The 12673-nt window shown below is 50.5% G+C and overlaps 1 protein-coding gene across 17 annotated transcripts in view; it reads right to left on the minus strand.

Moving 5' to 3' along the window:
* Positions 1 to 12673, minus strand: part of ARHGEF7 (Rho guanine nucleotide exchange factor 7) — a 135046-nt gene that overhangs the window by 12593 nt on the left and 109780 nt on the right. For 14 of the 17 annotated variants that reach the window (XR_009611269.3, XR_009611271.2, XR_009611270.2 and 11 more), the window contains 5 exons: positions 11574 to 11652; positions 11243 to 11382; positions 7998 to 8222; positions 5836 to 5929; positions 2460 to 2549 (listed from right to left, as the gene is read on the minus strand). Coding sequence is in view for 13 of the 17 variants with exons in the window: in XM_060636671.3 (XP_060492654.1) it covers positions 2460 to 2549; positions 5836 to 5929; positions 7998 to 8222; positions 11243 to 11382; positions 11574 to 11652 (628 nt within the window). In the remaining 4 variants the exon portion in view is untranslated. The remainder of the gene's footprint in view (positions 1 to 2459; positions 2550 to 5835; positions 5930 to 7997; positions 8223 to 11242; positions 11383 to 11573; positions 11653 to 12673) is intronic. The other 3 variants (XM_060636675.3, XM_060636677.3, XM_060636681.3) reach the window with 3 other exon arrangements.

A 12673-nucleotide genomic window follows, 5' to 3' on the forward strand; every position in this document is an offset into this window, starting at 1 on the left:
AAGCAAAAGAGTTTCCAAGGATTTTTGACTTTTTCAGTTCATCTTTAGGATGGGGTCTACACTTACCTTATCAAACCACCACCACCACCGTAAAAGTTTCAGAGTGGAGTAGGGGTTAAATAGGGTCCACGTCCCTGGGGGCCCTTCCTTGTCGCTGCACCACCCACGATTGCAGCGCCCCGCAGAGCTCAGCCAGGGGACAGGGGAAGGGGGACGCCTGCTCAAACGTTCTCAACCCCAATGCAGACCCTTTACTGGTGGGACAAGAGACACGATGAACCGAGAGCCACTGTGTTAACAGGAGGGCAACAGAAGACAAAGGGCACCAGATGGGAGAACAGCAATCAGCCAGAGAGGAGCCACACCTGGGAGCGAGGGCCCCGGCCAGGGAGCTGTGCAGGGGCATGCAGGCTGCAGGGACACCACGTGACAGACGATGGCACACCACGGCAACCATGGCCTCCGTCCTATTCCTGCTCCTGGTCAAAGCCGAGTCCATTCCCAAACCTTAACAAGCAGGGGCGGCTACTCTGCATTCCTTCAACTAAATCCCTGGAGTCTACGAGGGTCACTACTTCCTCGAGACAGAAATCGATTCCAAAGACGTCTGGTTTATAATGTCTTGTTGGCATCCAAATGGACACTGGAAGGAGCTGAATTTGCCTGTTTTGGCTAAGCAGTTAACACGAGAAGAATCGCCTCCACTGTAACCCCGCACTGCCTTTCCAGCATAAAGGATCAATTTCCCCCTACCTTACCTGGTCACAAGAGTATTAGGGTTACGGCCATATAGGAGTGTGCACACGAGGCCCCAGAGTGATTAGCCCATAGTATCAGCTGAAAACAAAAACCAACGTATCGTGCAACGCCTTCCTTGCACAAGAGAAATGGAAACATGTAATACAGAGGACAAATAATCTGCATGACCTATGGGCCATCCCTTCAAGGCAGCCAAAGCAGGGACCACAGGCACATCGTGGGGCACAGTCTCCTGGATGGACAAACGAGGCTCTCACAAACGAACGAACGAACGAACACACACACACACACACACACACACACACACACACACACACACACACACCCCTCCTATTACCCGGTCTGTTCACCTGAGACTACTAGGTTAAAATTTTATTTCAAGGAATTCAAGTTGAGAGAGTTTTTTAAAATCTCAAATTCAAAACCCAAAACACTATGTCCACACCTTATATATCCTATTACTTAAAACAGTCTCTTATCAAATACAGAAAACCAATGTATCAAAAGACAACAAACTAGATTTACAAATGATCACTTGACTTGACTTCCACCCCATCTTCAGGCCTTTGCATTTCGCCCCCATCCTGCTGACCAGTCACTATGAAGAGGTGTTCTCACCAGGGCAAATATGGACAAGAGTCTCCATGTGGCCATCAGGCCACAGGGAAGTTTCTAGGTGATCTGCAGACACTCCCTGGGGTTTAATCCTACCAGCACTACCTTCTTAGCTGTCATCATCTTAAAAAAAAAAAAAAAAAAAAAAAGCTAAAGGAGGTAAAAATTCCTTTTCCCACCTGTCCTTTTTTCACAATTAGTCTAATACCAGCCAGGACAAGATTTGAGTCGCCACAGCGAGGTGGTGGGAATGAAGCCGAGGTAGCAATGTGTCCCAAGTGAGTGTGAAAACAAAATCCAAAACACAAGATCCAACAGAAACCAGTTTCTATGCCAGAAGACACGAATCTAGTCTCCAACAAAACAAAAATGAAACCCAAAAGCCCACCTAGAAATGACAGTGCAGGACAGACACCCTGCGGTGCCGCGGCCCTGCTCCGGAGAGAGGGCAAGTCAGACCACGCGCACCGTCCCATCTGTACCCCCTGCCGCACTCCACCACCAAATGCCGGCAAGGAAGAGACGACAGAGCCCACCCATTTCCTGCCTGAGCAGATGAAGATTTCCTTACTACAACCCTGTGCATAAAGATACAGGAAAATGCAGTGGCTGGTGCTAAAACCTACCAATAAATTAATTGAGGTCTATTTCCAAAAAATTTTTTAATGCGGCATTTAAAAAAACGGGGCGGGGGGGGAGCTAAAAAAGCCTCACTCTTCGTTTATATTTTTGACAATTCTAAGAATCTTAAGTCCCACTATCACACCAATAGAATAGTTGAAACAGCTTAAAGTAACTGAACCAATCTTTGGTCTTCTAAGCCCATCTGCTTGAAGCAGCAGAAAGCTCTATATATTCTGGCAGCACCTAATACTTAAAGTTTCCCTGGCAGGGTGTTCTGCAGAAACCTGGTCTCCCCCTGACAGCTCTGACCCCGTGCAGAGACCCAGGGACAGGGATCCCCGCAGCCTCTACAGGGTGAACTAGCAGAGTGTCACTCCGAGGGCCGCCCCCATACGCCAGCGAGCCGATGGTGACCAACCCCGGCCAGTCCTGCCCCGGCAGCCGGCTAGCGTGAAACTTACTCGAATTGAGCGTTTGCCGCGTTTTGGCGCTTGTGCAATAAGCTTCGATGACTTTCAGGATCTGCGCGTCTTCTTCCAAAGCAGCTGTGCCTGTCAAGACACAGCATGTCACAACTGAGCTAACGACAAGTACGTGATACAGTCTAAAAACACATTTTCTTGTCAGATAATGGTTTTCCAAAATTTATGAAGTTTATATTCAAAAGGTTTGTTTTCTTTCAAGTATTTTTTTACCTGCAACATACCTAGCAAAAGGTTAATATCCTAAATCTATAAAAACTGCCTTACTAATAATCCCTAAGAAAAACCATATCCCTCCCACCCCGGAGTTGAAAACAGGCCAAGGAACAAGCAATTCACACAAGAACACCATGAGAAAAGAACTTTATTCTAAGAAGTAAAACGTTAAAACAAAGCATCAGGTTTTCACATAAGCCTGACAAAAAAAGTCAGACCGTCCCCAGTGCTGACAGGGACAGCGGGAAGGAAAGATCTGGAAGGAAAGCTTCCCACCACCCACAGCTGACGGCTACGTAGATAGGTACAACCTTGGAAAGCTTTGGAAAGCGCATTTCCTCCAATCTCCGAGTTTGTGATCGAGATTTCATCTATAACACTTATAAGGCACAACCCAGACCTTGAAGGAGTCACTCCAGACCTCTTCCTTCCCCAAAGGATTACTCCAGACACCGGCTTCACCTATACTCAGACCAAAGGCATGGAGGAGGATAGATCCTTCCAGACTAACAGCATCTACTGCTATCAGTCCCGGATACTTCCTACTTCACATGACCCTATAGTTGAACTATTTCTCTTTCCTGAACTACTAAGTTTCCAATATTTTTTTTGTATATGGTATTACATGTGGACATACACTTTAAAAGGCTCACCTACTCTGGCAAAAATGCAGAAGAATGGAAGACTTAAGTATTTGTAAGCTGTAGAAAGCCTCACCATTTTATGATAGTGCATACATGCAAAGCAAGCCAAATGTACTCTACCAAAAAATAGAGGTTCAATACCTTCTAGAAGTTTTACGGTTTCAGGTCTCACGTTTAGGTTCTTTAACCCATTCTGAGTTCATTTTTGTGTGGGGTTTAAGTGGCCCAGTTTCATACTCCTGCATGTAGCTGAGCAGTATTCCCAACACCACTTGTTGGAGAGACAGTCGTTTTCCCAATCGTATACTGCCTCCTCTGTCAGAGAGCGGCTGACCATAGACGTGTGGGTTTATTGTGGGAATCTCTTCTGTTCCACTGATTTAGGTGTCTGTTTTTGTGCCAGTACTATACTGTTTTGATCACTACAGCTTTGTAATATACCTTGAAATCTGGAATTATGATACCTCCAGCTTTGTTTTTCTTTCTCAAGATACTATATGAGCCACTAATTCCACTACTGGGGATTTACCCCAAGAAAACAAAACCACTAATTTGAAAATATCTAATGCATCCATATGTTTACTGCAGCATTATTTACAATAGCCAAGATATGAAATCAACCCAAGTGTCCACCAATAGAATGGATAAGGAAGATGTGGTACGTACGTACATACTACACACACACACACACACACACACAGGAATATTATATATGCATCCATAAAAAGGATGAGAGCGTGACATTTGTGACAAGGTGAATGGACCTGGAGGGTATTGTGCTAAGTGAAAGAAGACTGAGGAAGACAAAATACCAGAAGATGGCACTCAGAATCCAAGATAAAAGCAAACAAGTACACAGAAAGCAAAGTCAGACGTGTAAATGCAGACAGCAGATGGGCCAGGGGGTGGGCAAAGTGGGTGAAGGGGAGTGGGAGGTCCAGGCTTCTGGTTACAGAGTGACTAAGTCGTGGGGACGAAACGCACAGCCCACGGCGCAATGCCAGCGTTTACGGTGACCGACGGCAGCTGCACTTGTGGACAGCACAGCAGAACGTACAGACTTGTCAAATCACCACATTGTACACCTGAAACTAAGACGGCCTTGCACATCAACCACACTAAGAAGAACAGAAACAAACCTCAGCACCGAGAGTTTCAGCGCTGAGAAACAAACTTAAACGTCACCTACTGGAACCGATCCTTTCATGACGAGCTCCTCCCTCAGGAGAAGAGAAGGTTTCACCCCCTGGGGACCAGCTTAACCTCATGGGCAGGTCACCCCTCTCCGCCCAGAGAAGAGTGGCCTCCGAGCATGGTTACCTATCCGCACAGCGGATCAGATCACTCCTGCTAGACATCACCCGGCACCCAGAGAAAGCACGGATGCCAGAACGGGCGCAGGCTCCCCCAGGACGTAGCATGAACGGCTGTCACCGATCCTCCCTTCCTCACAAATGTTACAGGAGGTAAATGAGCAGGACAGCACACATTTTCGGGGTGGCATGGGCCCTCCCACGGACAAGAAAACTCTTAGGATTCGGAATGTAACAAGGAGCCTGGTAACTTTGGCACACGGAACATGACACGAAAGCAGCTGCTCACCGAGCAGGCAGACAGCAGCTGGAGGCCCAGCTCTCCTTTTACCTCCAGTCCCTCCAAGCTCCTGGTGCAGGCTCCGCCCTCCCAACACCCGGACCCCATCTTCGTCTCTGCACCCCCTCTCATGGGGAGATCCCAAGATCTCACCCCTGGCCGGGGCCTCACCACCGCTGCGCCACACGGCCGGCCTGCGGCATCCCTGGCCGTCACCCCTGTAATGGCGGCAGTTCCACACCCAGTTGTGACAACCTAAAAGGTCTCCAGAGGAGAGTATCCCCCACAGTCCCTCCCCCAGGGGAGAAAGCACAGCTGCAGGCTCCCTCTTCAAAAACATCTGAACCCAGGCACCTGGGGGCTCAGTCGGCTAACTGACATCAGCTCAGGGCACAATCTCAGTTTGCGAGTTTGAGCCCTGCATCCGGCTCTGGGCCTCACAAGCGTCCACTGGGGCCCTGAGGCTTGTGCAAGCGCAGGGGAGGATCAAGAGCTGTAGCCGCATGCCTCCAACAGGTGCAAACCACAGGGCAAAGGGAGTAGGAAGACCAGGTGGTCCCAGGTCGACCCTGCACCCTAGCCCAGCTTCCCCAGAACAAGGGATCGGCACGGAGGCCAAGAGACCGGCACGGAGGCCAAGAGACCGGCACGGAGGCCAAGAGACCACGAGCAGCCCCATCGAGGGGAGAATCACGCGTGCGCTGCACCGCAGGTGCCAGCTAGCTCTCCTGCTGGTGCAGGGCTCTGCTATCGCTCCTCAATTTCCTCTAGACGTGACATTAAGGCTCAGACCCCCGCGTCTGTCTCAAGTCTTTGAAAAGCCATCAGCCATCTCTCTACCCAACGAATGCTGTGCCCAAGACAGACCTGCATCCTCACCGACACACGCCACACGTACTCACTTTTCCTCAGGGCGAACTCTTCATCTGAAGGCTTCCGCTCAGGCTTGCGCTTAGGTAGCAACTTTTTCATGGTCTTGGGACTCTTACTAAGATCCTAGGGAAAGAAAAAGGAAAAAAAATTATTCTGACAAATTCCAAAGACACTAGTTTTTCCTGGAGCATCAGCAAGGGTGACAGCGTGAAATACTAAGTCACTTCAGCCGCTCGTGCCAAAGAGCTTCCTACTGTACTCCCACTGTGGTGTCCTAGCCAGCTGCCGGGCGTTAATGGAAAATCGAGAGGGTGCGGGCTCTGAGGAAAACCCTCCTGTTACTCGGACCAGTCACAGCATGGTGACAACACACCAAGGAGGTGTCACGGGCTCGCGGGCAGCGTCTGGAGAGGAGACGGCCGGCTGACGCGTGCAGAGATCCACACGTACAGATTCCAGAGCAGACCCACCTGTTGCAGCCGAGCAGAAAGAGACCAGGAAAACCAAGGCTAGTTTTAGATGAAAGGTAAGATCAAGTCCCTCAGGACAATACTTGAAGCCTCAGGACAGAAGGAAAGGGAACAAGTTCAGTCCATCGGCCTTGAGCGCAGATGCAGGCAGGCAACAGAATGCGGGCTGTGCCCCTGACGGGTCCACACGCCAGCGCACGGCTCGGTCACAACACAACGGCCTGCAGCAGGACAGAGACAGCAGGCCAGAGTCCAAGGGGACAGGCGGGGGCTTCACTGCCGAGTGTGTGTTAAGTTACAGAAACCGTTCATGACTCTTACAACATGACACCGATGCGACACGGACTATGGGAGGAACCAGACTGGAAGCACAGAAGGAACACAGCTTGGTTTTCAAAGGCAGCGCTTCAAAATCTCTTCTGCTAAACCGTACAGCCTCTTAAAAAAGCAGGAAAAACGCGCTCCCAAAGACATACCGCCCTCCCTGCATGTGTCCTATGGCTTCCGCACTTCACGGTGAACAGAGAGGGGGCCCCAGGAGCACACACACGCACGGGTTGCGTCCCGACCATGGACACAGCAGCCCCATGTGCACGCTCTGCGAGAGGACTTCCACTGAGCGTCTGGAAGCACTCAGTGACACGAGGTGACAATTGCAGATCCTAACGTCAGGTCTGGCAAAGCTAGTGCAGCAACACAGCAAATTGTGAAGCCCAGGCTCACTGCCCCCTCTTCCCTCACCCTTTCTACCCCCTGGCTGGACACACTCAGTCCACTGGTTCCTCCCTAGCAATGAGGTCGCCACCAGCACTGCCCGAGCAATCCGCAAAGACTAAACGAGCAACAGACACCAACATCAGTCACGTAACCGCCCGCGGCAAGGACACCTCGTACCTGGGCCTACGACCACTGGCAAGACGCAGGTCCTCAACAACAAAATTAACAAAAACCTGCAAAGGACAGGTTATAATTTACATAGTATTTCTGTGGGTCGTAAAACACTTAGGGCTACTAGCAAGGACGGAGGGTCTAGGTCCCTGGGCGAAAGGGACCTCAACTGGACGTGGAGAGGTGTACCGGGACACGCCACCTCACTCCCACACTCAGGCTCCCCATGCTTACACTCACAACCACACCCAGCGCCGCAATCATCAGATTCCTCAAGTTCAAGTATTTCTTTTTCTCAAGATGCTTCCTTTCCTGAAAGCAGGTTCAGCGGAAACAGCCTGGTGTTCAAGCACAGGGCACAGCCCGCCAACACGGGAGCAGAGGACATAGGTACGGGACAAACCACACTCTGCCACTTTTATTTGTGCATGCACTCTGTCTGCAACAGCTTTTGGTGACAAATGCAGGGTCCCCGGGTGGCTCTCACTGAGGCCTGGAAAAGGGTCCTACGGCCTAGCAGAGCAGCACAGAGGTAAGCAAGACTCAGCATGACAAGACGTGCACAGTAACTGCAGGCTGAGCGGGAGGCCAGCCCCAGGGAGCCCTCTGGCCCCGTGGGTCCAGGAGGCAGGAAGCCAGGGCCGTTCGTGAAGGGCACAGCAAGGTAAGGCTGCAGTTCCCCAGTGATCAGTACTTTTCTCATGTCACAGAATCAGACAGAAACGCGGGATTCTCCAGATTTCTGAATGCACCAGAATGAAGCACAGAACAGCTGGCCTAACACGCGGAGATGTCAACGTCAAATTCTTGTTCGTCTGCGCTCAAGACCTCACCTCCTTGTAGCAGAGAGCAGCGGAAGGCCGCAGGGGCGGGGCAGGTCGCAGGCAGCTGAGGCTCCACGGCTTGGGGGTCTTCGGAGGCTCCAGAGGCCCCCAGTTGATGGTGGTGTGCGGAGTGCCGTGATGGGAGGGGTGGGGCAGCGTGTGGTAGGCAGGCGTCAGGGGTGCCGGCTTGCTGTCTGCGTGCTTGCCGGATGGCGCGATCGGATGAGAGGGGAGCTGGGGGGGGGGGGGGGGGGGGAGACAGAGGGAGCAGAACACGACAGCTGCCATCAGGGGCCAGGGGCCTCTCAACCAGACCCATGAGGTTCTGCCCACTCCTCAAACACTCCCACTGAAAAACCCCCAAGCCGTCATCATTTCTTTACTCTCCAACCCCAAGCAGTCAACTTCTAGGACAGCTATCTATTCTGCATCAGGTCAGCATGGGGGAGCAGGCAGGTGGCAGGATGTGGGGGCCCAGATCCTGGCACCCCACCACCACCTTTATTTGTCATGGACGAACACCGCATAAAGGTGTTCCACGTAGCATAGATCACAATTTTGTACAAGAACAGGCATTTCTTATCCTGGGAAATGTGGTGAAGGGGAGAGTAATTCTCCCCAGTCACACACTTACTGCCTGGTGATTATGGGTAGGCAAAAAACTAGGGCCAAATGTCTGTTTTCATTAACAAAAAAAAAAAAAAAAAAAGTTTTCCCGGGACGCAGCCAGGCCCATTTCTGTTGATGGGTGTAAAACCAAAAGTACAACTGCAACAAAAACCATACTGCCTATAAAGCTGAAAATATTTTACTGTCTCTTTTACAGAAAAATTTTGCCAATCCCTAGTGTAAAACAAGTTACAAGCTGTTTTCTCAGAAAAATCAGCTCTAATCAAAGTAAAATTATATGAAGTCTAATTTTTTGGAAGAATAATAGGGCTTATTTTCCTGGAAAACCTGTAAATATTCCATCATACTGATAATTAAACGCAAAAATGTTCAATAATACTCAAAGCCAGCCCATGACCTCAAATCACCCCAAACAATAAAGCCATGCTTAATAAAGAACGAAGTGTTCTGTGAGCTGGAAATCACAGAGTGAGGTCATCACTCAGAAGAAATCCCTTCTTGAAACACACCGAATGAGAAGCCTGGCACTGGCTGATGCCATGGCGCTCTGGGACCAGCGCAACACACTTCCTGCAGGAACCACGTGCCCACCCTGGTTCATGGGTGCGTGGGCACCTCCCGTGTTGTCACAGGCTACATGGCCACCACACAACTCACAAGCGGAGAAAACGAGGTACAACAGCCCTTCTAGCAACAGCACCACAGTAATATTTGGATTGGTTTCTCCTTAAGGAAGTCAGAAGAGGTCATGGTCTTTGCTACAATGAGATTCTTCTTCAAGGAGGACCCTGCTGAGTATGGGGGAGGACACCCAACACCGCCAAGAGGAAACTCCCTCAGAAGAACGCCTAACACTTGCAAAGCCTGTGCGTGGCGCGCACTGGCGGGGTTCAGCTGGAGCACGAAGTCTTCCCTGACGTGGACTCGTACTGTTTGCTTTCAGGGTGTTGCTGACAACGTGAAGCAGCACTGCCACTTCTCAGGCACACACACACCTGCACACAGAGTAGCTCTGGAATCAATTCAGTTCCAGGGAAGCTAAACATTGTTAGCATTTTTTTTTTTCCAAGTATGGAGAAACTACAAATGGCAAAGCCACTCAAAATGCGACCTTAGCTAAAGCCAACCAGCAGTTTCCACCTGTAAGCTGTTGAGAGAAATCTAGTACAATAAAACTCATCGGAAAGCTATGCTACAGGGGCACCTGGGTGCCTCAGTCGGTTAAGCACCCGATTCTTGGTTTCGGCTCAGCTCACGATCTCACAGTTTTGTGAGTTTGGGTCCTGCATCGGGCTCCATGCTGACAGCTCAGAGCCCGCTTGGGATTCTCTCTCTCCCTCTCTCTTTGCCCCTCCCCTGCTTGTGCACCTGTTCTCTCAAAGTAAGTAAATAAGCATTTAAAAAAATGCTATGCTACAGTCACTCTTCCTGAGCAAACACTGCAACGGTAGGGATGTGGATGCAGAAGTGAGCCACATGGTGGAAAGTGCAAATAAAGATCACAACAACCTAAAGCGTACGTGAGAAAAAAGCACCACCTGGAAATGCCGTGCACTCACAGGTCATTTGTGAAAAGGGGCGTGTACTTTTGTTTGAGAAAGAGGAGAACATGAAAATGATTCCACACCAGTATCTTAAGCATAAAACACCAGTAACGACAAGTTTTAAACATGGATACTGTGTGCTGAGGTACTTCAAAACATTTAAGTTTTTAAAAAGTCAAAGAGCTGGTTAGCTCCTCTACGAGGATAAATGGATTTCTTAAAACAGTGAGGCAAAAGCCACATTTTAAAGCCTTCAACATGAATCTGGACCTTTAGTTATGTTTTTATTTTAGAGAGAGAGCAAGAGGGGGAGAGGGGCAGAAGGGGAGAATCTCCAGAAGGCTCCATGCTCAGTGTGGAGGGTCCGATCCCATGATCCCGGGATCATGACCTGAGCTGAAATCAAGAGTGGATGCCCAACTGACTGAGCCACCCAGGTGCCCCCAGCCCTGTTTTTGTTTTTGTTTTTTTTTTAATGTTTATTTATGTTTGAGACAGAGAGAAACAGAGCATGAACGGGGGAGGAGCAGAGAGAGAGAGAGAGACACAGAATCCGAAGCAGGCTCCAGGCTCTGAGCTGTCAGCACAGAGCCCGACGTGGGGCTCGAACTCACGGACCATGAGATCGTGACCTGAGCCAAAGTCGGACGCTTAACCGACTGAGCCACCCAGGTGCCCCACCCCAGCGCTTTGGATCACCATAAATACTTCTGTTTTTTGATACAACAGAACACAGTTAAGATTCTCAGGAAAAAACAAAAACACATATGGATGGTGGCTCTTGAGGTTTTAGGTGAAAACCCCCTGAAAGTTAGTCTCCTAGGTCCCCCCTGAGCAGAAACAGCTTCCAAGCCAACTGCCATCAAACCACGTGCAAGGAGGTACAACCTAGGCACCATCGGTGTGAGGCGACAAGCTGTGTGACAGGGACTCTCCAGGACCCCCAGAGAAACACAGGCATGAATTTATACTATTGAGCCACACAAGGATTATGCTTCAAAACACCTGCTCACTTGCTGCCCCCACCCCTCCGCCCCCAGAGGCCGACCCCACAGCATGGAGAGGTACAGGGGTCCTTACGGTGTGAGACGGCACAGAATGGGGCTTGATGGTGGGGTTGCCGACAGAGGTGACCTTTGTCTGCTTCTGGAGATGGTCCACCCACTCGTGCAGATCCTGCTGGTTGTTGCAGGACACCAGGATCCGCTCAATCATGCTCCCTGGAAGGGAGAAGAGACACACTGAGGCGGGAAGATGGGCAGAAAGCACACGCGTGCGCACACACACCCACGGAGAGGGCAGCAGCGCTCCAACACAGCCCTCCGGACGGTCCAGCCACAACGTGCACACACACCGTGAGCTGCCACTCATCACCGTGACAGACAGCGGCCAGAGAGTCTGTGCCTATCACCTGATATTTCAAATGCATTTCTATGATTTTCACTGTCCTCAAGCTTTGTGATTGTCATTCCTGTCGTTGGTAGCTTTCCCTAAAAAAGACCCCCCCCACAAAAAAAAACAATTAGTGCTTTTCTAGTAAAGAACGTACCATTATCAAAACAAGTATTAATAATTTTAGGAATGGCAGAAGCAGCACCCTGTAAAGCGAAACAGCTGACCGTTGCCATAAGCATGCACAGTACAGACTTTTCCGTCAAATAAGAAACCATAACACTGTAATAAAAGGAAAATGGAGTCCGCAGTAAGGTCCAGAACGAAAGTAAATTCCATCTGACACATTTCTCTGAACGTGAACACTAGGTCCCAAGAATGTGACCTATCAGGATCAAAAACTAAAGGAGGCGCTGATTCGCCTCACGAAGAGGCTCAGAGGAAGTTCACGTTTGAAGGCAACATAGGAAGCTGGGACGAGAACAACTGTCCGGGGGCCACACTTGGCTGTCCGCCAGAGGGGAGGTGGGGAGTTGTGCTGAGCACCACATGGAAGGCACAAAGATGGGGACCAGCACGGGCGGGGCCGGCGGATAGAAGGCATTCGAGTCCGGCTGCACAGACCATGGTCACAGCACTCAGACGCCCTTCCCAGGCCACCATGCACAGAAGAGGAAAGCAGGGTCCCATTGGTGGCGTGAGGCTCTCACTGGCACGTTGACACCAACACCGAGGGCGAATGTGGCACGGGCCTCGAGCCTGCCCCGAAACGGCCACCTCTGCTCCCTCAGGTCACAGCAGAGCTGGTCCCAGCCTCTCGCGGTACAAACCACAAAGCCAGAGTGCGCTGGCAGAAAGGACTCAGCTTTGTGTTTAGTGGGGCCACCTGACAATGGGGGGCGGGACTGCCGATTCAGGGGAACCGGGGTAGGTACCCGCCCAACAGCACACTCACGAACTCTGAGGCACAGGTTTTCTGGGTTTACCAGACACATCAGCTTTATCAATTTTAAAGTGCTCCTTCTGGAGAAAGTGTGTGACTCCTCCTCCTCTTTGGGGACCAAGCTCTCTGTGGAGGCACACACACGCCACAGACACCTGGAACTCAGGATCCACCCG

Source organism: Panthera onca, chromosome A1 (genome assembly GCF_046562875.1).
Source record: "Panthera onca isolate mPanOnc1 chromosome A1, mPanOnc1 haplotype 2, whole genome shotgun sequence".
NCBI classification, from domain to species: domain Eukaryota; kingdom Metazoa; phylum Chordata; class Mammalia; order Carnivora; family Felidae; genus Panthera; species Panthera onca.